The sequence below is a fragment of the Grammomys surdaster genome, unplaced genomic scaffold, assembly GCF_004785775.1.
Source record: "Grammomys surdaster isolate TR1022 unplaced genomic scaffold, NIH_TR_1.0 181, whole genome shotgun sequence".
NCBI lineage: Eukaryota > Metazoa > Chordata > Mammalia > Rodentia > Muridae > Grammomys > Grammomys surdaster.
The window spans coordinates 4,821,751-4,848,020 of NW_021604626.1; the positions used below are offsets into that span (position 1 = coordinate 4,821,751).

Here is a 26,270-nt window from a genome sequence, read left to right on the forward strand (position 1 = left end):
TAACATTAAAAAAATAGCAAATATTTTTATTGACTCTTAATTAAGATGACAACCATTACAAAAGAAAACATTAAATAACCTTAAAACACATTTTTGATCAATTTACTGTCTATCTATCTATCTATATAGATATATATACACATATGAATCTATATATACACAACAAAGACTCTAAAACAAGACATTTCCAAGTGATAATAAAGGCTTGATAACTGAGACCATTATGATATATTGCTTAGGAAGTAAGAAGAGTTAACGTTATTACTTGAACTGAGAAGAAAAGCTTTCAGTTTCTCAAACTGAAGCGGGAACAAGCAGGAGTCCTGTCTCTGGGCTAGAACACCTCCCTACCAAACAGGTACATACAGGTACATACCTGTCCTATCTGGAGCCCTGGCTGTTCCCCCAGCACCACCAGAATTCTCAATGGGAAGGCACAGGGTGGCAGCTGGAAAGTGTCTCTGTGTACCTTGATTTATTAAAGAGCAGAATTATTCAAACAGGATTTAATTATAGACCCATGTATCAGAAGCAAAACACCAGTTCTACAGAGTTTACAGAAGAGAGAGAAAAGAAAGGACCACAATAGACACAGTCATAATGGTCAGGAATTTTTCCATTACATTCATCTCAGGACCTATTTCCAAGTTTGTCTCTGTCTGTCTCTGTCTCTCTCTCTAAATACAGAGTTTCTGTGTGTGGCTGTCCTGGACTTTGCTGGCCTCTAGCTCACAGAATCTGCCTCCCTCTGCCTCCTGAATGCTGGGATTAAAGGTGTGCACAAGCCCAGTCCTACTTTCCAGGTCTCTTATACCACACTTAATTTTAGAGGCGTGCAGGTGTGGCTGAGCAGCAGAAGTGTGAGATTAGTGTGTGTGAGGGCCTGTGTTCAATCTTTATCCTGCTGGGGAGCAGAATATCAAAGAACATTTAGCATTTTTTTTTAAAAAAAAGCTATAAAAATATATAATCCCCAAGGTGGGCAAGGTGGTGCATGCATTTAGACTCAGCATACAGTGAGTTCAAGGCCAACCTGGTATTCTACATAGTGAGTTCTTTCAAGGATACACAGTGAGACAGACTGTGTGTGTGTGTGTGTGTGTGTGTCTGTCTGTCTGTCCCATGGTTGTTGACAGTATGCATGAGAACTGCAGACCCTCCAGGGCTCTGAATCATGAATATTCTGCAAGGTGTCCCAGGTGGTTCTGTGGTGTGGCCTAGGCCGTATATCTTTTCTCTCCTTCATGCTTGGCCTTGTGGTACTTGAGGTAGTCACTGTGCAGGTCCTTAAAGACATCCCGTGCTCCCGACTGTAGTGAGGCCCGGAGAAACTGGATATCCCTCTCCATGCAGAGATCCAAGATGAGATAAATTCCCTCCTGAAGCAGGCTCTTCACAGGTGGGTACAAGGTTACCTGGAAGGAAGGAGGGCTCTCAGCAAAAAACCAGGCAACATGCTGAAAACCCTGGAGCTCAGACAGCAGCATGAAACTGGTCCAGTCACAGACCCCTGGCCTTAAGACTTTCTAAGACAAAAGCAGTTTCTCTCATTAGGCTCAATGGTCAATGAATAAAAACATATCCCAGCAGCTTCAAATGCACTGGATGAGATGAGCATTAATCACTACTCATCCCAAGCCAGTAATACGGAGACACTGTTGTAAACTTGATCTGGAAGTAAAAGACAAAGTAGTGGAAACTTCTCTGTATGCTTTCATCGGGACTCTCACCACATAAAGCAGATAAAACAACCAGGCCTGTGGGCTACAGCATCTCCTGACCAACAGGGTCTTCCCAGGACATCTACCTGTCCCTTGCAGGTCCTCCCACAACACCCAATCTACAGAAGGACAGGGAATGAATGCAGAGATCTCTGTGGCTATCTTTGCTCTTAAGCATTTAATTAAACCCAAACATGCTGCCTGGGGAAATGTACGGCTCTCAGTAGCAGTCTCTAATGCATATGGAGTATTTTCTTCATTACTAAATCTAAAAATAAATGAAAGATAAGACCTAGACTGCTGCCAAAGGGTTCTAGGATGCAATGGTCTTAAAGAATTCACAAAGCCTTTTTACTTTCAAGATTAAAACAAAACAAAACAAAACGGAAAAAAATGGGCAGGTTTAAATTAGAGATGAATAATGAAGCCAGGAAGCCAAAGATTTCATAAAATAAATCTTAGAATAATATGAGTTAAGGATTCCAATTATCACTTCACTTTTTGGCCCTCAGCAAAGTTAAATTACTATGTCTCATTTTATTCTCCAGTTAAAAAGTACAAGCTTTTCTTTCATAAAAAGCATCTATGTTAATGACTCAGATGCTTGGGAAAGATCAAGCTTCGATAAAACTGCTAAATCCTCATAGGGAAATCAAATTCCAGGTCCTCGTGCCATCCTAGGAGCACCAGACAGATCTTCTCGTGCACTTACTTAGCATTGCTGCCCCTCCCATCCCAGCCAAAGTTGTCAGGATGACAAGAAGCTTCACACACTGATGTCAGCAAGGGTGTGGGCTGGAAAGTTACTCAACAGTCACAGTTACTTCAAATAGGGAAGGAAGTAATCTAGAAAGGCTGTTCAACCAAACCTCCCCAGAAACGTTGACTTCTCTAGCCAGACGCTCCATTACAGTGCCTACCAAGAGACCCAGCTACCATGCATGCAAGAGACCCCAGTACTAAGCCAGCACACTAGACTGGCTATTTCCCAGACAGAAGGCATGAAATGTGTTTATATGAATATAAGCAAATGAAGACACATGTACCCTCTATCCACCCGGCTCTCTGACACACTGGCACTCACTAATCAAAGTAAAGTTCTGATGCCCTGTGTAGTCCTGAGCTGCCTGACCATGGGCACCAGCAGCTTATGGAAGAGTGAGAACAGTGCACTAATAAACGCAACAAATAACTCTCTAGATGACGAATTCAGCATTCAAACACCAAGCCCAAAAGTCAGACTAATCTGGACAAAATCACTGGTAACAAATCTCTCAGTGTGTCTACTCCCATGGTCTACTCTGAGGGTCTGGGAGCAGCAGAAACAGCCCTCTTTTCTATGATGTTTGCTCTAGATCCATAAGAGCTCTTGTTTTTTGGCCCTGGATGATATTTCACTTGCCTATCAGATAGATAACCAGGAGAAAGGAAAACAGGTCCAAGTCTGTACCGGAACCAGAGACCTGGGAGTCCTGAGCAACTTCAGCGAGGGGCTTCAGTGACCCTTACACATTCTTCAGTCCTGACCATAATTCCATAAGGCTGACGATTACTTCCCACACCAACACACACCATGTACAGGAAAGGGCCTGTGACTGCTGTTTTGGGTAAAAGGCATGCTCTAAGATCGTGAATGAAAACCCTTGATGAGTATGTTCAGTTTGGGTTTACCTTCTGGACCTCTGTCACATACTGGGCCACCAGGAATGGAGAGAACGTGGTCAACTCCTCAGCTCGAGTAGCAATGTGGCTATACATCCTCTCCACCAGGCGTGCACACTCAAGGACCACTGGCAGGTCATCCACGCTCCCTGCAGACGGCAAATGATCAGCAGTGAAACGGCGAGAGCGTCTCCTCTGGCCCTACTCCACAAACAGAAATGACTGCAACTTTCTACTCTATCCAGACTCTAAACAGCTTATTCTGTAGATAAAAATAAAGCAAAACATGTCTAAACACAACAACAGTAAAAATACAATAGTCAAGTCTATTTGTTTTTCTAGGGTGTCTGTGATTTTCATTGTCAACCTACTGGATTTAACAGTCCTAACACAAATCTCTGGGGGAGTGTGTGAGAAGCAGTCTCCAGGGAGGATTAAGTGAGCAGGAAAGACCACCCTGAACATGGACGGCATCACCCTATGGTCTGGAGTCCTGGGCTGAAAAGAAGGAAGGAGGAGCAAAGGCAAGTGAGCACCAGCACTCATCTCTCTGCTTCCTGACTACAGACACAAGTGACCAAACATCCCACACGTCTGTCCCCATGATGGACTGTATCTCCTCAAACTCTGAGCTCCTTTCTGAAGCTGCTTTGTCAGTATTTTATCACAGCCAGGAAAAAAGTAACTAATACCTAGGAAATCAATACCTTTCAGGGTAAAACTCTATGATTGCTATCATTATTTTAAAGGAGATGGAGTGCCACAGGATCAAATGAAAATTATCAAGAGAAGTGATTGAGAGGATTTAAGAGTTCCAAATGATGTCTTTTCCTGTTAGCTTCAGAAACTGTCTGTGTAAGGTTTTCTTTTCATCAGCACATGGAGATGAGATGTAATAGCATCAGCAGACAACCCCACCTCACCCCGTCTTCCCAGCGTCACTGGTTACTCCCAGCCCGTCCTCACTACTCAGTGTAAGACCATCTAGTCCCTGGGCTCCCCAAGCCTGCACTGCCCGGGCAGGGAGCTCTGGTCCATGCTACATCACCACCCAAGCTTTGCTGAGCACAGTGATACCTACAACTTTACTTATAAATCTAGAAAACGCAAACAAACCCAAGAACAAACAAAAAGGTAGACTGTTATTACTCAGGGTCAGGCCTAATATTAAAGGCACAGAACTCAGAAGTTGGAATAATCTATATTTTGACTGTGCTGTGGCTTCACTTTGTTCTTAAATATCAATCAGACAAAGTTCATCATGCATACATTGAGTCCCAATAAAACTTATTTCTAGTATGTATAGTACCAGTTTGCTTTTTTTCTTTTTCTTTTTTTTTAGAATATGCAGACATCTTTTATAATTATAGTTTAGCTGGGGATGGTGGCGAATGCCTTTAATCCTAGCACTTGGGAGAGAAGAGCAGTAGGATCTCTGTGAGTTTGAGGCCAACCTGGTCTATAAAGCAAATTCTGGGACATCCAGGGCTGTTACAGAGAAACCCTGTCAATAAATAAATAAATAAATAAATAATAAATAAATGCTGTTTTCTAGATCAATGTAGTTTCTCTAAAATCATGTTAACATTTGGGAGGTATTTCACATGTTTAGTCATAAGCTTCATGGCCTAACACTCTATTGCTTCTCTTTTCAGACAACATGTGTAACTGGCACTGATGACTGCAGCTACCAACTTTATGCATAAAAATAAGAGTATACTAGAATCCAAAAAGGAGAAGAACACGATTAAAGCCTTGTGGGTCAAGACACACGTGTAGAGAGAACAGTCTTAGGATTAGAGAGGACTGGGCCAGGCCAACACGAAGCACATACTTCTGTGCACGTTCAGAACATGTGATAAGGGACAAGCTTGAGTTAGCATTTGGCCACACTGCACTTCCACAGGCCACAGCAAGACCAGGGTTTGGCTGCCTGCCTGCCTGCCTGCCTGGGTAGACCAGAAGAGAAACTGCTATCAGAATAGTATCTTGGGATATTAAAGGACCTAACTAAATAAAAACACAGACAGTCATCATATAAACAGTGATGGCTAGCAAAGAGAACAGACTTATCACCAGCCCTAAATATCAGTAATTTTTAATGTTAGGTCAACACATGCACTGTGCCATGCACAGGAAGTGGTGACTACTAGCTATGCCACCAGTTGTCCACAGTTGGTCAGAGCAAAGGATAACTATGGGATCTGTCAATCGTGCCATCCTCTCCTCTCCTCTCCTCTCCCCTCCTCTTCTTTCCAGAAAAAGAAGTTTCAGAGACACCAGATGCACCCACAGTTTGGGATACAGTAAAATGTAATGATCTGAAATAGTTTTAAACAATTATCTTGAGCAAGGAGGGCAGCTGTTAGCTGGAGGCCAGTCTGGTCTACATAAAGAGTTCTGGGCCAGGCAGGCATCCATGTGAGAGCCCATCTCACACAAACAAACCTTTTCTTGTGCGATGCCCTGGTTGGGTTGTATTTAGCTCTTTTCCTGTTTTTGTAAGTTTGGCATTAGCTAGAGTTATTAGAGATGGGGAACAGAACCTCAGCTGAAGAAATGCCTCCGTCATCGTGCCTGCAGGCAAGTCTAGAGTTCATGTTCTTTACTAATGACTCATGCAAGAGGGCACACGTGCCACAGAGGGGCAGGACCACCCTTGGGCAGGTGGTCCTGAGTTGTATAAAAAAGCAGGCTGAGCAAACCATGGAAAGCAAGCCAGCAAGCAGCATTCCCCATGGCCTTTAGTTCCTGCCTATAAATTCCTGCCCTGACTTCCATCAGTGACTGAGTGTGGTCTGAGAGCTATAAGCTGAAATAAACCCTTGCCCTCCACCAAGTTGCTTTTGGTCATGATGTTTTACCACAGCAACAGAAATCCTAACTAAGACAAGAGGCTACAGAGGTATCTCAGTGGTTAAGGTCCAGATGTCTAAGTTCCATTCCTAGCACCTCTATCAGGTGGCTTAAAACTATGGGTAACTTTAGCTCTAAGGCATCAAATACCACCTTCTGGTCTCCACCAGCATTAACATTGCTCACACAAACACATTGTACATAAATAAAAATAAATAGTTTTCAAAATATAGTCTTTACATTTTTTTCTTGAACATCCACTTGATAATCCGAACAATTCTCACATCACCTTAGTTTGGTGGTTTTAGTTTCAATACTATTTATGACCAGAAACACGGCATGATGAAGAGATCTGAGTCTCTGCACCTGACGCCACCATTACTCTGCGTTACCTTTGTCTTTCTGCCGTCCTTCATGCATAACTGAAGACAGCAGTCGATTAAAGGAGTTCAGGAAGGACGGGACGGCCTTCAGCATCACCTGTGGGGAGGAAGGCGCACAGGCCTGAGTCAGTCATCTCTCGTCTGCCCACCTGGCAGGACACACGCAAGAGGCACACGCCCCACTGTGCAGTACGAACACTTCACGTATCTTTTGCTAAAGTGACTGAGCGAGCATCTAGCTCATATCTGGCCCCTTAATTGTTGTTTAAACATTTTAGAGAGCAGGGGTTCCACACTGAACACCTTTCAAAATTTGTAGGCACATTGATTTAAAATTTGCTATTACCTATGTTTTCTCTACACTGTTACTAATATGCCCTAAAAACACAAATTATTGATATTTAAAAAAAAAAAAAGATTATACAAATTCACTTACAATGAGAATCAAACCATCTCAATTAACAGTGATCAAACTGCCTGCCAAGGATTTTCCCTTGAACACTGAGACTGGGAACTTATCTTAAGAGTTTCAAGCCTGATCCTGGACTGGTGAAAGAACTGAGTGGTCAAGAACAGGTCCTTGTGCCGCGGGCCTGGGTCTGGTTCCCAGAACCCACACAGTAACTCACAACCATCCATGTCTACAACTCCATCCCAGTGGATCAGACGCCCTCTTCTACCATCCGTGAGCACCACATGTGTGAGTTGCACATATAGACACGCAGAACAAGCCTACCACATACAGACATGCAGAACACCCCTACACATACAGACATGCAGAACATGCCTACACATACAGACATGCAGAACATGCCTACACATAAAAATCCTTTTAAAAAGCCTATTCCTAACTTCCTTATGTGTCTAAAACCCTTCTCCGTCAAGTGTCTCCTGTCTCCACTCACTCTCATAAAAATCTCCTTATTCCTTTGAAACAGACACTCACTATGTAGCCCTGGCTGTCCTGAAACTCATATGTAGACCAGGCTGGCTTCAAACTCCTGCCTTTGCCAAGTGCTGAGATCACAGACATTCACTACGACACCAGTCAAAGCCTTTTCTCAATAAACTCTAACTTTACTTCATTTAAAAAAAAAATGAGACTAAGATGACAAAACCACGCTTTTTAATCTCTCTTCTTGTATCTGTGTGTACACGGTTATGTATGTGACCACAGCACACATGTGAGAGTTAGAGGACAACCTCAGGTGTTGGGTCCTAACCTGCTGCCTTTTTTTTGAGACAAGACCGTTTTGTTGTTCGTTGTTGTGTTCTCCAGGCTAGCTGACCCTCAACCTTCTAGGGATCCGCCTGTCTCCACCTCTCACCCTAAGAGCACTGGGATGGCAGACACAGGGATGGCAGACACAGGCTGCCATGTCCAGCTTTACGTGGACTCTGGGGATCCACACTGGGCTCCTCATGCTCTCGTTATGCCGCACGTCAGGAACACAACCAGTGTCCAGCCAACAGCAAAAAGCTCATGCAAATTTAGTTAGAATTGAGCAAAATTAAACCTGCAATTTCTAGTCACACAGACCACATTTCAACGGCCATCATGTCTGAGGCCAATGCAGGCAGGCACCAGTGAACATTTACTGGACTGCACTGTTCAGAGTAGAAGAATAAAGCACCAGGTTTTGTGCTGATGGATCTGTGCTGCACTTCTACAGTCACCTAACAGCCTTAATAATTAGTCAAAATATTTCATGTCAAAGGTAGTGACATAGGAAGTGAGGCCAAAGTTGACAGCTGGAAAAGTCTTTGGAATAGAATATTTCTCTTAAAAACCAGCATTGCTGGGAAGATCACTCAGTGAGTAAAGGTGTTTACCATAAATGGCTGGTGACCCAAGTTCTTTTCCTTAGTTTTGTGTTTGCTTTTATTTTTAGCGGTAGTAGGGATAACTCAGGGACCTAATACGCACGCACGCACGCACGCACGCACGCACGCACGCAGGCTCCACTGAGCAGCCCCCAGCCTCTTGCTCCACCAGCAGCTGGCATTCCCATGTCATGGAGGAGCAGCTGTCCTGCTCTGCCTCTCACCTTCGAGTGGCACTGCAAGATGGAGAAGAGCACATTGTGCATCTTCAAGAAGACGCTGCCATACTCCCGTGGCTTCAGGTGCTCCAGAGGGACTGCGAGCAAAATGTTAAAGGCCAGGCTGACATGGTGAGGGTTGCTGATACTCTCCTCCCCTTTCCGAAGCAGAACAGCCAGGACTTCAAGAATAGGCTCAACCACTACTAGGGCCACAGGCTGCTCCTGGCAGGCCTCTCGGTGTTGCAGCTGTAAAGCAAGACAAAGAAAAGAAAGTCAAGGTGATCTCCAAAGAATCACTAAATCACTAAAGCTAAATCACTAAAGCTCTAGGTGACAGAGGCAGTCTGCCTGTGCTCTACAAGGGAGTGGTGTGGCCAATCGGCAATCCAAGTCTCCAAGGGTAACCCTCCAAAGACCTAGCAGCTTCCGTCCTCACTTTTTTTGTTCAGTGTATCTAGACAAGACATTTCTTAAAGAGAACAGACACATCCAATTTCTTACAAGGAAGCTGCCTGTCAACACAGTATAAACACTGTTAGTGTTTTCCCAAAACATAATCAGTTCCAAATGCCTGTGATTATTATAATAAAGGTCTAGTTAATACGATTTTCAGTTACTGTCCTAGAAAATAAGAGAATAGACTCAAGGTGAAGGACAACTCTGCCTTCCCTGGGTCACCCACAGAACATCCCTATGACTCCCAGTTTGACAATGAATATGGAAGGAGGTTTCTGGGTGACTCTTACAAGTCCCATCATTCTGCAGGGAACATGGCTCTGCAGCCAGTCTGCCACACACATGAGAGGCATCAAGTGGGTTCTAACCTAGTGCATCTCAGTGTAGCCAACAGACACACTGTCACCATTACAGCCACCCATCAGTACGTTCTACAGCCTACTCAGTAACTAACTTTCCCATTGTCTGCTCTACAAAAACATACTGGGGGGAGAACGGCACGCTTTATTTAGCACAGGCCTCCGGTGTTACAGATTCTTAGGGAAAAGACAAAGAAGCAAATTAGAAAACAGAAGGGAACAGGAAGTCTAGTTTTCATGTTGATCCATAACAATTCTCTCAGACAGCAAAAGCTGCACTCTGGATAGTGAGGAGGGCAGCAGTCCCTGCCCTTTCATATCTGTAGTAAGAATCTCTGAGCCAGGATCCATGGAGGGTGCAAACACTAAGACCAACCTCAATGGTCAAGACCCAATGTCGTATAAAATGAAACCAAGTCACTGCCAGATGAAAAGTCAACACTTGGGTAGGAAGCAACCGTAACCTGTCACAACATTACTACTCAAACTAAATAAGAGTATCCCTTTACTGAATCACATGCCTCACACACATGGTCCCGTCGTGATCCCGTGTCCTTAACTGACCACAGAACTTTGTGGGGATCGCCCCAGGCCTCTCCTCCACCTGAGTCTATAGCCCACAGTAGCCTCGCCTTGTCCTTGCCATCAGTTTCATCGCTCGCTGTCTGAATTCTCAGTGCCCGACCCTCTCATCACTTCTTATCCAGGCTGCTACTGACTAACAGTGTCTACAGCACACAGAAAGCACAGATGGGTTACCTGTTCATGGCCACCTTCAAGAAAACCCCCAGAACCAGAGATGACAGAGCCCAAGCCACTAGCTGTCATACAGAAGAGGAAATGACAGACAAGCTGGAGGGTACATCTCAAGCAGCCACTCACCATTAGAGCCGTGACTATCTGGGGGCACGAACGCCATAGCAAACTCGCCTTTTCTCCATTGAGTGGACATTTGAGTAGCAGGTTGAGTAGTCTAATGGCACACAAAACAACCTGAAACAAAAAGGCAAAGTTTAGCACTGAAATAGCCAATCCCCTGGGAGAACACCATAGGAGAGGAGAGCCTTTTACTGGTACTGACGTGTTATTGGGCTCAGGAACAGGGACAAGGCCTGGTCAGGGTTGAGTTTTAAATCTTTTACATTTGTGCACAGACAGAAAGCAATGATGATGAGCTAAACTCAAGCAAAACGAGGGTCTCTGGGGAACTAAACTAGTCACAGAGCAAAACTGGTCCAGGACACCAAGTTCCGTGAGGTTCAAAGACTAGCCTAATCATAGACACCATTTTGCCAAAATGCTGGTCACACAGGACACTACTACTTCACTCATCAGGAACTACACAAGAACTCGGTAATGGTGGTGCACATCTCCAATCCCAGCACCCAGGAGGCAGAGACAGGTGGATCTGTGATTTCAAGGCCAGCCTGGTCTACAGAGCGAGTTCCAGGACAGCCAAGGCTGTGTTATACAGAGAAACCCTGTCTTGAGGACAAACAAACAAACAAACAAAACAAACAAACAAACAAAAAAGAATTACATAAGGGGGCTAGAGCGATTAGTGGTTAAGAGTACTGGCTAGTCTTCCAGAGGACCTGGGTTTGATTTCCAGTACCCACCTTGTGACTTACGACTGTCTGACTTTAGTCCCAGGGTATTTTATTTGCTGGTCTCTGTAGGCACAACGCATGCACAAAGTCCACAGATACACATGCAGGTAAAACACCCATACACATAAAGGAAAGTGTTAGAAATTAAAAAACAAAACTACCTAAGGCAAGGTTTAGAGGAAATACTGGATGAGGTGCTGTGATGGCAGGCAGCTCCTCTAAGCCAGAGGACAGGCAGGCTGGGACATATTTTTACTAAGTGTGTCACAAAGGCCTGGCCTCACGTTCTGCTTCTCAGTGTTACAAAGGCCTCTTTCTCCCCTAAGACTGTGAAGTCACACAGCCCCAGCCAGATCCCGATTTCTGTCCTATGCACTCTTCCCTGTCTCTCTTGACCGCACAAACCTGCAAATCTGACTGTTGGCAGTTTCCTGCATATCTACAAGATGAATCCACCCACTGTGGCTTGGTGTCCTCTCCCTGTACACCCTCTGCCCCAACAGACACACACCACTAGCCCATGTACACACACTGTCCCGTCAATTCTTCAATACTCACTTCAAGTTTCCCTTGTCTATGACGTCTTCTCTAACTAACTGGTTTAATAAAAACTTGGGGGTTATTTTCTTCCCCAAATCACTTGCTGAAATGGAAGCCCAGAGACCCAGCATCCTTCTCAAAGCTGGGCCCCAATTGTGCCAAAAAGATATACAATTAAGTTCCAGAGACAGGCAAGTGTGGCAGGCAACTGGTGGGGATGGTGAGGTCCTCAGGTCCTCATGCTCATAGGCAAGGGTCTGAACTGTTCCTGTGCCCCTCGCCAGAACTCAATGACCCTCCAACTCTCCTCTAATCCAGATCAGAAACCCAACCCCAGGTGTTGTCAGGGACCAGGAGTAAAGAAGACACTAATGAGGCTGGATAGTAATAGTGTGTATTACTTGTACACTTGTATTACTATGTGTACAGTACTTGAGAGGTTGAGGCAGGAGATTATAAATTCAGGACTGGGCTGCAATGGCAAGCTCAGGAAAAAAAAAGGAAGAGAAGCAGCCAATAGCCTAGACCATTCTATGGAGGCTTTTTTCCTCAAGTGCCACTGGGAGTATCTGACCAGACAGTACCCACGATCATCCTGGCTCATGAGTTGTCTAAGGCATTCTACATGGACACTGGGCTTATGAACTGAGAGCTCAAATGCTCAAATGCTTCTTCTTTTTCTTTTCTTTTCTCTTTTTCTTTTCTTTTTGTTTTTGTTTTTGTCAGTGTTGGGGTTTGAACCCAAGGCCTCATGAATGTAATACAGATACTCTACCAACTAAGCTATATACTCAAAATGTACGGGTGTACACACACACGTACAGCACCCCCCACCAAGTGATCCTTCAGTTCTGGTCTACAGCTGTCTGACCATATCCAGTACCTTTCAAAAAAGCACGTGGGAGCAACTCTGTGAGGAGCCCACAGCCATGTTCTCACATGTGTCTTAGTTTCTCACAAGTATCTCTCTTAACCTTCATTCTAACTCTTTTTAATAATGTTTCCAGAAGACTATAGTAGATGAAATGAACTTACAGACTTTTATATATGGTCCTTATATAGATTTCACATCTCACGTAATAAGAACACACATTTATAATTCTGAAGAAATTCTCCTTTGAAGGATAAGAACTCTTCAGTGGAAGCTAGCTCCTGCTCTGCCTCCTCTCTGTCAGCCAACTTTGTTTTGTTTTTTTTTTTAGAAGTGACACAAAGTTTCAAACAATCCTTTCTTTCACCAGGAATAACCACCATTCCAGGACTGTGACAGAAGATAGATACCCACCTGTAGATCTGACTTCCATGCCTGAGTGACATCCAGCCCCTGAAGAATAGACTTCAGTACCATCCCAAAGTGTTCTGTTGTCCCAGCCTCCAACATTTGGGTGAGCAGGGCTCCCAAGTGAGGCTCAGTATCCCGAGTGGCTGGAGCAGGTACCTGCTGACATGGACCTGCAGGAAAAGAAGCCAACACTGTTACACTCTGACTGTGAGCGCTAGTGATCTGTTGCCACAGGACTACACCATGCAACATTAATGACATGAGTAAATGGTGCAACAGCACAAAAGCGGGTCCTGGTGAAAACGTCGGAGTGAATATATGCTCGAGTTAGCTATGGACTACCTTCTCTTCCCTATACAATCATTAATGGTACAGAAGTGGGATATTTTTAAATACCCAGATGTGGGGAGCCAAACCAACCCTAGACTTTCTTAAAGCCCCCGATAAAAGGACAAAGTGAACTTTAAGTTCTGTACCCTTGTCCAGTTGTGGACTTGGCAGGGCTAGTATAGAGCTGGAGCCAATGCCTCAAGAGTCAAAGCTGCAGCTTCTGGAGACCCAGCTCTTCCCCTGGACTGTTGTTATCAGTCCTAATGCAACTGTGTCTGAGGCATCCCATATTCTCTTTGCCAACACTGTCTAACTTAGCTCTCTCCTGGACTTGGCCAGCCACGTCCACCCCACAAATAGCATAGATGATGCTGTACTCCTTAATGAACGTCTTTGGTGTAAGTCACTAACTTATGCATGACCTCCTGACCCCAGCTATTGCTTTTGTCTTCTTTATTTCTCATCCCTGGTCTTCCCACTCAAGACCCACATTCAGGTCACCCTACTAGTTCGGGTCACCCAAGAATGTTGAAAAAGATAAGAGCCTTGACATTCCTGACACTGACTGTCTACCAGATCCCAAAGGTGTTTTCTGGAACCCTCCAGGACCTTCTGGAGGCCCTTCAACACTGACCTGTGTGTCCTTCCATGTGTCTCAGACTGCCACACACAAGAACGCCTTCTACCTCTCAATCTGTTATTTACAGAGGGCAGAATCAGGGGCTCTGACTGATAAAGTCATAGGCTCATGTCTCCTACAACCTGTTAGACCTAGATTTACAGCCTCTTTCAGCCCCTTCTACACAATGAACACATCAGCGAAGGTGCATGTCACTGGCAAATAAATGGACACAGAACCTATACAAGAGCCTTTCCAGGAGGGCTGACCACCCACCCATACTTGCTTAGCCTGACTTCACGGCCACTTACACTTGGCTTACATGTGCCCTCTAGCCCCAGTCCCACACTCAGGCTGGGTTTTGTATCCCATATTCTTTCCTCTGCAATCTCTAGATGTGTGTTAAATGAAACCCAAATCAGCCAGGACAGGGCTAGTCCTATATAAAAGGGCAGCTCCAAAGCACTGGCTTCCCCAGCTCCACTATGGCAATCTAGTTATTGGCTGAAAGCACTCTTCATAAAAGTTCCTGTTTATGAACTGCCCCCTTAGCAGCACTGGAGGGCAGGGGCACCGCCACCCCGTCATTGTGTTGCTACCTTCCAGTTCTTCAAAGCGACCTTCATGTTCCCTTTCTTCCCCAGTGCCTTGGGCCTCACCTCACTTGGTATGTCTTCCAGACTGCTTACTATTCCAGCACATCACCCGACATTCTAACGGTTCAGATGTGTGAACATGCTGGACTCACTGTAGCTAAGGCTCTGTCCCAGAGGTCTGAGGTACCACAGGCCCAGAGATATAAAAGTAAGGTTGAGAGAACTGCCTCATCTCACCAGAGGTAGGGAAAGAGGATGCAGAAGTTCTGTTTAACAAGTTGACAGAAGCCACAGCTTCGGATGCCAGCTGCCATCCTAAGACACTCACCTGGAATGCTGTCACAAGGTTTAACAAAGATTCAGTGTTAGTTCCAGTATAAGGGACGCACCAATCCCTGAGTTATTAAACAAAAAAAGATCATCAAGAGTCGGGGGTTTTTTTCAGTTCATCCACTCTTGAATCCTAGACAGAAAGGTCACTGACAGGAAAACAACAGCAACACTATTCAGTCCATACACCGCATCTGGTAGCAGCCCAGGCAGCCCAGGGGGCTTCACTTGCTAACATCTCACCCTGCCGTAGCTTCTCTACCGGAATCAACTGAGCACATTCTCGACTCTGCACGCACTCTTGCCCCCTAGCCCTCAAAAGACAACCTAACTCCTACTCTAGCCCCTCAGCAAGCCCCAAAACTAAGAGGAAAGCCTCTGCTGCCGTGACAGACACAAGCTGCTGACGAGATGCAGGACATCAGCCTGACTCACCCTTGCCTGCTTTAGGGAGTAACCATTTCATACACACATACACACAAACATACACACACTTTAAAGATTTTATTTATGTTTGGATTTTGAGAAAAGGTCTCATTATGTACCCTTGGCTTGGAAATTGCTATGCAGACCGTGCTAGCTTCAAATTTATAGAAGTCCTCCTACCTCTGTCTCTGTGGTACTGGGATTAAAGGCATGCGCCACCATGTCTTGGCAAAAAGAATTATTTTACTGTATTTGTTTAGTATTAATATTTCAGATGTTTCTAAATAATCTTTATAACTATTTGAATGGCTACATAAGATTTTTCAGGTGTCAGTTTTGTGCAGGAAGACATGAGCTCTCTCACTAGTCTGTGTCTGAGATCTTAGCTGGCCTCAAAGGATGATACCTCATTAACATAGATGACACCAGGTCAGTCTATTTAACTACATGCACATGCGCGCGCGCGTGCACACACACACACACACACACACACACACACACACACACACACTACTGATCACACACTGCATTGGGGTGCTGAGGAAGGCAGAGGTTCCATAATTTTCCAAGTTAATCTTCTATACCACTACAGACCTGAGACAGGAGTTTCCCAAGTGAGATGATCTGTATGAGTCATCTGTGGCCAGAGCAAATTAAAACCAAAAACAAGAACTCAAAGCCATGAATGGGGGCTGATGAGATGGCTCAATGGTTAAGGTCACATAACGTTCAGACAGAAGACCCAAATTAAGTTTCCAGCATCCATGTTCAGCAGCTTACCAATGTGTAACTCTAGCGCTAGAGAATCAGCAACCCCTCTTCTGGACTCTACAGGTACCTGTACTCACATGTGCACAGACTCACACACAAACCCACACATATACACGATTAAAAAAAAAAATCTGGGTGTGGAGTTCGAGACGAGCCAGGTCCGCATAATGAGTTCCAGGTCAGCTATGACAAAGTAAGACCCTGCTTCAAACAAACAGCATAAATGTGCACAAAATAATCCCTAAAACATGAGCGGACATACGGAAGGGAAAGCTAGAAAGGTGACGGCTTACATGTTCCAATACAGAAGAGGAAATGCATGCTTTGGGGGCAAGCTTTCTCATGGGGTTCTTTCTGAAGCTGTTCAAGGGGAGGCCCACCCAGTTGTGGTGCTACACGCCAGTAGGATATGCTGAAGAGATAGAGGCATGTGAATCATAAGACATGAAGCATGGTAACTTGGTCATGGAGTCCCACTGACTTAAGCCTCTGCAGCACAAAATCAGCTCAGAAAAAAACCTGCCTTTTCAGGGCTAATGAGATGTCTCAGTGGTTAAGAACAGAGGACCCAGGTTTGATTCCCAGCACCCACATGGCAGCTCACCACCATCAGTAACTTCAGTTCCAGAGGATCTGAAACCATCCTCTGGCTTGAGGGCACCAGGCATACACTTGATACACAGACACATATGCATGCAAAATATCCAGACACATAAATTTTAAAACATCAAAAAGCCCACCTTACCTGTAAGAACTTTCCGCACAGAATAAAAGATGGAAGTGAAGACAGAGCTCTCCTTGGAATGGAGCTCTGGGGCCAAAAGGAACAAGGTTAGGAATCGCAGTGCTGCCTGGAAAGACTGAGCACTCCCCGACAGAGCTGGCAACTCCTCCAGCAACTGAGTGTAGATGTTCTGGTAAAGTGCCACATGAGACAGCACTGTTTTGTCTGTATCCACCACTTGAGCAATTTTGGGCTGTCCTTCCCTGAGGTGCTGGCTCAGGTCTACTTCTAAAAGTGTGGGGACAGCTGAGAGGAGGACTGGAGGCAGGCGTCGGCCTGCAGTCCCAGACACTAAGCAGAGCTGCAGCATGGCACCCATCTGCATCATGGCTTGCTGCAGCAATTCAGGTAGTGCTGCTGGGGCCTCCAGTAGCTGCTTCCGCTCCTTAACACAAGGCCCCAAACTCTGACACAATTTGGTTAGAGCCACCAGAAGCAGTTGCCTGCCCCGAAGGTTCTGGATTTTCAATTCTTTGCTGGAAGTGTCCTTACTGTACCTTGAGAGGAAGGCAGTGATTTTCCCAAAATTGAGCACCAAGCTCTGCTTGACTTGGATAAGCATTTGCATTAGCTGTTCTAAGAACACTCCTGACACTTGAAGAAGCTGCAGCCAAGCAGGGTCATCCTCCCTAACTTGAAACTCAGCACTGACTTTCAACAGTGAGGTCAGCACAACCTCAAAGACGTCACTAACATACATAACCCTGAATACAGAGCGGGCATTCCTTCCTCTCTGCAGACCACTGAGGAGCCGGTAGCACTTCACCAAGAACTGGAGGGCTAGTGGGCAAGAGCAATGCCCTAACGTGGAGACAGCCATGGAGAATATCAGGAAAAACAAATGCACGTGGTAAGAAGGCGCGAGGCTGTCCAGGCGAAGGGCAGAGATGACTTCTAAGAGCTCCAAGAGCCCTTGTAGCTGCTCTTCATTCAGCTTAATTGGAAAACCACTCTTGACCATGGATAGAAAATTCTGGGCAATTTCTCCTCTTGGTTCTACACCTTCAGGTCCAACTTTTGCCAATTTGGTTTCCCAGTGAGCCACAACTGTGTGGTAGTCCTTTCCAAAAAGCCAGGGGAGCTGCTGACTAATAACGCTCAAATCACTATGAGCACCAGAACACAGAATGCTGGAACATTTTGCAATGATACACGTCAGGAAGGCAGAATAGAGGGACTGCATCTCTGGAAAGAGAGGGCTGTGAAGGAGAGCTGTGGATATCTTCTCAAGCGTGACATGTGGCTCACCTTGTGTCAAGCTTCCCTGGGCTTTACTTGCTGGTAAAGTTCTTAACAAGACAGTGGCCACATATCTCACATCATTCAAACAAAGGTAGGGGATTAAAACTGTGAGGTTTGAGACAATTAAGTGCCAGTGTGCGACAGGATATGTGGACTCATTCATTGTTGACACCTGCTTATCCCAGGCAGCTACTGTCTTCTGACTTAAACAGTCTCTGCCAGAATCAAGAATGTGGGCAGTGTCAAACCTCAGGGTTTGAAGGGCTTCTTTGGACTGGGAATTAGTCCGCATTAAAGTCTTTTTCACCTTCTGAAGGTACAGCTGTTCTAAGCAGTACCTACTGAGAGACCTGGACTGGGCTACACACTTTTCCACCTTCTTCCAAAGCTCTGTTTCCACACCTGGCAGCAACAAAGGGAGGTTTGAGCTATCCAGAGCAGTCCTGGCTAGGAAGACTGACAGAGAATAGTACTGGCTACAGTGCAAACTGAGGGTAGTATCCACCTGAGCCCAGGTGTAAGCAAGTAAGAGTGCAGAGTCACTCACCTTCTGCTGCCATGGCTCGGGCTCTGGACTCCAGAGGTCCAGGAGAAGGCCCAGAAGGGGCTTCACAAGCTCTTTCAGCATCCGCTCCATTGTGCACTGTGTGCGTCTGATGATGGGCAGAGGCATGTTATTGTCCAGACTCTGCATGTTGAACATGATGCAGTGTAGCAGAGAGCTCAGTGACACTGCCTTTAAAGCCATGTCAGTATCACTCTGCAAACAGGGCATGACTAAAGACTGGAACTTATCTAGCACAAGGGACCATGTATCCAGGATCTGACTCAGTGGCAGCTCCAAAAGACATGCACAGAGAGCCATAGAGAGGCCCGAGGCAAGCAAGGGCTGCCGCAGCGCCTCAGCAGCTGGGCGGCAGATCACCCCCAAAATCTCCTGAAATAATTGGGGCACCTGTCGGAGCTTGGCATATGTCTGGAAGACCGTGGTAATAAGTACCTCCTGGGCTTTTTTGGCTCGAAATTCTGTTACTTCTGCATCAATCCAAGCCGAAGACAACAGGTCATCCAGGTCTGGCTCTAAAATCAAATGATTCAGAGATATCAAAATCTTGAGGCAGCGAAACCAAGCTGGCACAGATGCTTGTGAATGGTTGATCAGCAGCTCGGCCACACGGCGGTAGAAGTGGAACTGTGTCTCCGCATGCCTAATCCTGTCAGCAGCCACATTGTAGATGTTACTGGTGGCCACTGAGTTTAGCAGCTGCTCTACAGCCAGAAGCTCCGTGGTCCAATCTGATAGGGTCAAGGCTTCCATCTGCCCCTCCTGCAGGTGCGAAATCTGCAAGCAGCCAAACAACCTGGGGAGAACCTGAAAACAGAGAAACTGGTTTTCTTCCCTAAGGTATGATTCCAGAAAGAGTCTATACAACAAAGATACTGAGCTGGCCACAACCACAGCATGGAGGTCTGCTTTGACATAGTCAGGCCCCAGCAGTCTTGTAATCACAGTTTCCATTGGAGTGAGAAGACTCTTCAGGACCCCCATCTTCGTGCTCTCTTGGTGCTGTTCCAAGAGCTCCTCTTTATAGGACGAGAGTAAGTCATGTCGAAAAACACCACTTCGAAGAACAGCATCAATCTTATTCCTGAGATCGCGGCTCAGAACCTGCCAAAGCTGACCCTGACTAGCCTGTGTCCATGTGCCCCCCAAGAGCAAGTGTCTCAGGACTAGGCAGGGCTGGAAGAGGTGGCTGGTCATCTCTCCAAAGACACGCCTAGGGTTGGCCTGTTGTTGCTGAAGTCTGAGGTAATGGTCAAGAGCCAGCTGAACGACCTCAAATAGCTTGGCTGTCATGGCTCCTTCCGGTTGTCTGCAGGCTGACCAGCAGAGATGGCTCAGCAAAGCCACAAGAAGCTCTGGTTTGGCAGTATAGATGACAGCAAGGGCAGGTGCTGAGAGGATGCCCTGGCAGCAACTCAGGATGGCACAGATATTCCTCTGGGATCCCGAAAGTGAGAACTCTTCTATTCTCTCATTTATGATCTGAATATTAAGAAAGGAAAAAAACCTCATGACTACCCAAAGCCACACCTACTCAGAAAGTATGAAACAATCATTCCTCTGCCACATTTTGATGAGGAATACCCAGATTTTTCTACTTCTAACGTGAACTTGACACACCCATCTCCTGTCAGTATCAACCCTAAAAGATTTAGTGTCTTTCTAAATTTGCCATCCAATTCCAAAAGGCTGGGCTTTGCAAACCTTAAGTCAGTAGTCAATTTTCTTGTTTTTATTCTTCTCACATACAATATATCCCAACTACAGCCTCCTCTCTCCCAGTTCCTCCCCCATCTCCACCTCCCTTACCCCCTAGATCCACAGCCCCTCCCTTTCCCTTCAGAAAAGAGCAGGCCTCCCAGGGATATCAACTGAACACGGCATAACAAGATGTAATAATAAATAGTAGGCACAAACCCTCATATCAAGGCTGGATGAGGCGACCCAGGAGAAAGAAAGGTTTAGAGCCTAAATCTTTATCTAGGAATCACCAGGTAGCACTTGAGTCATGACCCTGTGGATGGATGGATGGATGGATGGATGGAGATATACATACATACACACACACACACAGTAGTCAAATTTTCCTATTAAAAACACCAAAGCAGGGCTAGAGATGTAACTCATTGGTAGAGTGCTTGCCTAACATGTATGAAGCTCTGTGTTCAATCCCCAGCACTACATAAACTGAGTGTGGTTGTACATGTCTGTAATCTCAGCACTCAAGACCCACAGGCAAGATGGTCAGAATTTCCAGGTCACCCCTCAATCATCTAGCTAGTTGATGCCAGCCTACGATAAAGGAGCCTTTTCATCATATAATACACACACTGCTTTCATCTTTCAAAATTCCAAATTTAGACACAAACGTAGGCAGATCCCAAAATTTACTTACTGTTAGGCCAGTAACTTGCTCCCAGCCTTATAGAAACCTAAGAATCAAAACTGCTTGAGGTGCTAAGCTATTAGCGACTGCATGAAACAACCATTGTTTCCACTCAAGTTAAGTACTAGCTTGTTTTTTTAAAAGTTCAGCAAATGTGCTGAATCCTAAGGTGTCAACATATCTCCAGTGGCCTCCAGATATTTTTTTTTTTTAAAGATTTATTTATTTTATGTATGTGAGTACACTATAGCTGTCTTCAGACACACCAGAAGAGGGCACCGGATCTCATTACAGATGGTTGTGAGCCACCATGTGGTTGCTGGGAATTGAACTCAGGACCTTTGGAAGAGCAGTCAGTGCTCTTAACCTCTGAGCCATCTCTCCAGCCCAAGCCTCCAGATATTTTATCATATAAATAATCAATTAAAAATCTTTCCCATACTTAGACGCTAAAGCATAACTTGTGTTCAAATTGTATTTGTGTCCTTTAGTAATATTTTATATAACTATAAATATACATTTATTTTAAAACTTTTCTTAAAAATAGAGCTACTCAATCTTCTAGCCTTGCCTTAAGAAGCGCTCAGAAGGACCCATGATTTAAGAGTGTCACGGTAAAGGGTGTGGTCTTAGGGATTACTGGCGGCACCTTCTCTACTTCTCTGTTCTCTGTTCTGTTCCACTCTGTTCTGCGAGGCTCTGGCTGAACAGCTCAGCAAACAGGCACATCTAGGCTCAAATCCCAGCACTGCCACTTACTATTCATGTGCTGAACAGTTATATCCTTATGCCCTTTGAGCCTGCCATGAGGACTAAATGCTCACTGGTACTGGATTTTAATGGTAAGACCAATTATCATGGCATCTGAAAATATTGTTTTGACAATGAAGCTCAGACTTTTCTGATTTTAGTCAAAAATCCTTGAGGTAATTCCTACCCATTTTGGTCTTCTATCTCCCTCCAGAAAATTACAAGTGTCTGTGTCTGTGCATGTGTCAGTGTAGCTATAATACAGTAGCTACCTCTTCCAGTTAAACAGTAATCAAACTGGCTCTGATACACATCAATATTCCCAGCCATGGGTATACAAAGAAGAAGAACAGGAGTTGAGAGCAGATGGTAATAAAAACTAGTTCATAGGCCAGGCATGGCGGCTCATGCTTCTAATCCTAGGTGGCAGAGACATGAAGATCTCTATGCGTTCAAGGCCAGCCTGGTCTATGTAGAAACTTCCAGGACATCCAGGGACCTAGATAGAGACCCTGTTTCAAAAAAAAAAAAAAGGTATTTTCTTTGGGGGGGTGTCATTGAGGGGGTTACTATTTCTACTTCCTTTTCTTCCCTGAAATCTCCCACATAGTCACATAATTTTCTAAAACAAGTTTAGGCAGTAACAAGAAATTAACAAAGACGTACATAACACAAGTCAACAGAAGAGACCATTATTTATTTACCTTGACAAGGGAAATCTGAAGATTTATAGTCTTCCCACTCTTAAGGAGACTCTGCAGTTTCTTGCTATGTAGAATGTTATCTACATAGACCCAGAGCCTTTCAACAATATCTTCCTGCAGTTCAAGCTTTTTCTTATAAAATGAAACCAATGACTGTCTTGCCCAATCAAGTAAAACCTGGATTTGTAGAAAACATACTATGTAAATTAAGTTTTTACATGAGAGAAAGATTGTCAGCATTAAAGGGACACCCAGTCATGACCAAATTCTATTGCATGAAAAACAAAAACAATTTCCTTAAAATATATCTGTAGTATCGGGTACCACTGAGGGTGAAACACTGCAGGAGGAGCACTTCAGTCTCTAAGTTCAAGATGAGACTGGGCAACATAGCAAGATCCTATTAGAAACAAATAGGCTAATATGGTTACATATGCTATTGACATCAGTACTCGGAAGCTGAGACCTAAACACCTCAATTCAATGGCAGCCTGAGATGTACAGTCCAAGTATTCTTTTAAATCCTTACTTGTGTTAATGTTACATAATATGTTTTGAGATCTTGAAATGTTTATTAAGGAAAAACAACGATGTCTTCATCTGGCCTCAAAGACAAGTTTCAGTGAAATTAACATTATTCAATGGCCTTTTCTAAGAGAAACACATAAATACCCACAATGACCACAGAAGGGATTGCATGTGCAAATCAAACGGCAGTGAGGGATAATTAAAGAAAAAAAAAAGGAATGAGAATCAGAATATTTGAACGTGTGTGCTGATTTTCCCAAGACATGTAACTTCTACGGCTTCCTCATCCAGGAGACACAAACAAGGCAAACGGACGGACAGACAAGTGTTTATGAGAGAAGAAGGGCTTCGAACACATGCAGTTTCCATTACTGCAACAATGTCTTCTCAAGCACAAAACACTGAGAAAAGGTGATGCTTCAGCTCGCAGGGCTGTGTGTGTGAGTGCTTGTGTGTGTGCCTTATGTGTGTGAGAGTGATGGTGATGATGATGATGATAAGAAGAAGAAACCCAGGGCTTCAGGCATGTTTGGCCAACACTATGACACTTACTCAGCTCTGCTCTCCAGAACTGTGGATGGCATGACGAGCTGGGGTCCTGATCAAGCCTACCAGGATTACCGTTTTGTCTCATGTTGTGTAGTGCTGACCAGGGAACTACAAGCTGTGAAGATGATGCAAACATGTAGCAGGCGTGGACACTGGCAGACACACTAACTGTTCTGCAAACCACACCTCATCACTTTTCTCATAATTATAAGTTTGATATATCTCCTGTGCCTCCTTTAAACCAGCACTGGGATGTACGTCACCCAATGCCACGAGCTTGTCACCCTACCACAGCTACATTGCATACTTTTTAGCCACAGCAGCGTAAGCAGTCCCAGGAGAACAAAGTGATAACTGGCTCCCACTGTTTCTAGCTTGCCCTCACACGTAGACTCTTCCCGACTTCTCAACCTTCCGCCCAGCAAACCGAAAGCTCCTACTGCTTCTTCACTGACATTACTTCCAGTGAAGTTTTCTCCACATGTATTTTCTAATCTTTTAAATAAATGTCAATATCCAAGTGGTACATATAATTATTTTAGATAATAAAATAATTATACTTTTACAGTTTTACATTAAACTTACTTGTTCTTTATTTGGTAGAAAGCACTGATGGGAAATCCAAGCAAAGTGAGCTAATTTTAGTTTATCTTCCCAGGAAGTTGTCTTGCTTTTAAGTTTAAAGGAAATACCAGAGTAAACAGCAGCCATTGCTACACGTCTTCTACAATCACAAAGGAAAGACAGTATTATAATAAGGCTGAACTGAACAGACATCAGAAAATGAACAGTATCTTTAAAAAAAATTTTTTTATGTGTATCAGCCTGAGTATATGCACACAGGAGCCCGAGGTCACAAGTGGGCATTAGACTCTTTGGGACTAGACAGTTGTGAGCTGTAGGTGCTGGAACTGAGCCCAGGTCCTCTCGAAGAGCAGCAGTGCTCGTAACTTTGAGCCACCTCTCCAACCGCTCACTAGATACCTGACCGGTACAATTAGATAGCAGAGGCCAGGCAAGGAGACATGGTAAAATGTTGTGTCAAATACATATTTAGTTCATTTGAAACTGGCTTTCAGCAAAAGCAGGTAAACAATAGATGATAAAAACTCCTGCTGTGATAACACATCACACTTAGAGAATATAGAAATTCAATGAGGAAAAATCTAAGTGTGTAAACTACTCACAGGATGACAGTTGCCATACATTATTTAAGATCAAAAGAGATGTTTTAGCACATAGCTTCTAAAATGTGCTGTGTATCAGGAATAGCGCTACTAAATAAGCAAAAAAGCAAGTAATACAGTATACTTGAAGAAAATAACGCTTCTTGAGGTGAAAAAGAAATCAGGTGCTGTGGCCGAGGAAACGGCTCAGCAGTAAAGAACACTTGTTACTCCTGCTTGAGCCCGAGTTCAGTTCCTAGCACCCACAACTATCTAAGTCAATTTCCAGGGGATTCTGCATCTTCTCCCCAGGATCCTTCATGTATGTCAGATGAAAGAAGGAAACAGAGAAAGAAAGAAGTCAGGCATAAATTTCAATAAATACGCTCTTATTTCTACTATAACAGTAACTTGTCACACACACAGAGCTACATTGGACAAAAAAAAAAAAATGCAATCTTTAAAAAAAAGCTGTGATAATATAATAAAGTCCCAAGTAACAAAGGAAAGCATACATTAACGACCTACAAGTGCTATGAAACCCAGCCAAACCTTTTACGCTTTTAAAAGTCATCAAGTTGTTTTCCACTAAGGTCAACAAATTGGCTCAAACAAACAAAAAAAAAGGATAAAACATTCTTGTCAAGGCAAGACACCGCACACTTTGGAAAGCTTACTACGTGCCCTCGGAACTGGGGCGCAGGTCTTCCCGTCCTCGCCCTCAAATTTCTTCGGAGGGGTGGAGGGCAGGGGTTTTCACCCTGTGGGTCAGGCCCCCACAGGACTGCGTACCGGGTACTCACACGATGCTTCTCAACAGTAGGACGATTGTAAAGTGGCAGCGAGATCACTTAACGGCGGCGGAGGGGGGCGTGTCACCACCACCGCGTGAACTGTACTAGAGGGTCGCGGGATTAGGAAGGTTGAGAACCAGTGTTCTAAGGGCTGGAAAGTATAGACTCCGTGGTTAGGATTCCTTACTGCGTTTCCAGACATCCCAGGTTCGAGGCCCATCCCCTACATCCTGGCTCACAGCCAACCGCCTGTCTCTCCAGTCCTCGACCTAAGGCCCTCTTCTAACCTCTGCGGGTGTACAGAGACATGCAGAGGCAAGACACTCGTACGAATAAAAGTTTCAGAAGGAGGAGGAGGAGGAGGTTGTTCTAGACTGATACCTTCAGATCCTACTACCCGGATCGGGGCTCCCTCGGGTCTGAGCTCCCTGCAGGAGATCGGGGTGCTCGCTCTCGAGTGGGGCTCCCTCAGATCAGGGTTCTCCCAAGTGGAGCGGCTTCAGATCGGGGTAACGCCTTCAGAACCTCAAGGAGGGTTCCCTCAGGAAGCATACCTCAGTTTGGGGCTCCCCTAGATAACGGGAACTCCCTCGGGCAGGACTCCCACGGATCCCGTCTCTCCAGCCGGGTTCCCTCCAGTTGGGGCTGCTTGTCCGGATCCGCCAAACCGGCGTCTCGGCGGCGCAAACACCCAACTCCTCCACGGTCCGCTCACCTGGGACCTCCACCGCCGCGAGCCACACGTGAGGGAGGCGCTTCCGGCAGACGTTGACGCCAACGGCTCGGGGCGGGGAGGGGCGTCACGCAGACATCGCT

General features: G+C 45.0%; 1 protein-coding gene across 2 annotated transcripts; it reads right to left on the reverse strand.

Annotated features, from left to right (window-relative positions):
* On the reverse strand, window positions 1-26,216 carry Urb2 (URB2 ribosome biogenesis homolog). Of its 2 annotated transcripts, none has more exons than XM_028767722.1 (10): window positions 26,170-26,216; window positions 24,080-24,218; window positions 22,418-22,594; window positions 16,732-20,059; window positions 12,918-13,084; window positions 10,365-10,475; window positions 8,671-8,913; window positions 6,632-6,719; window positions 3,393-3,532; window positions 1-1,415 (listed from the first exon to the last, which is right to left on the reverse strand). In XM_028767722.1, exons 2-10 carry the CDS (start codon window positions 24,203-24,205, stop codon window positions 1,218-1,220), a joined length of 4,578 nt encoding a protein of 1,525 aa, XP_028623555.1. In that variant the 5' UTR covers window positions 24,206-24,218; window positions 26,170-26,216; the 3' UTR covers window positions 1-1,217. The 2 variants fall into 2 exon arrangements, with proteins under 2 accessions (XP_028623555.1, XP_028623554.1); XM_028767721.1 differs by having other exon boundaries at window positions 26,009-26,202.
* Between the last annotated feature and the right edge of the window lie 54 nt (window positions 26,217-26,270).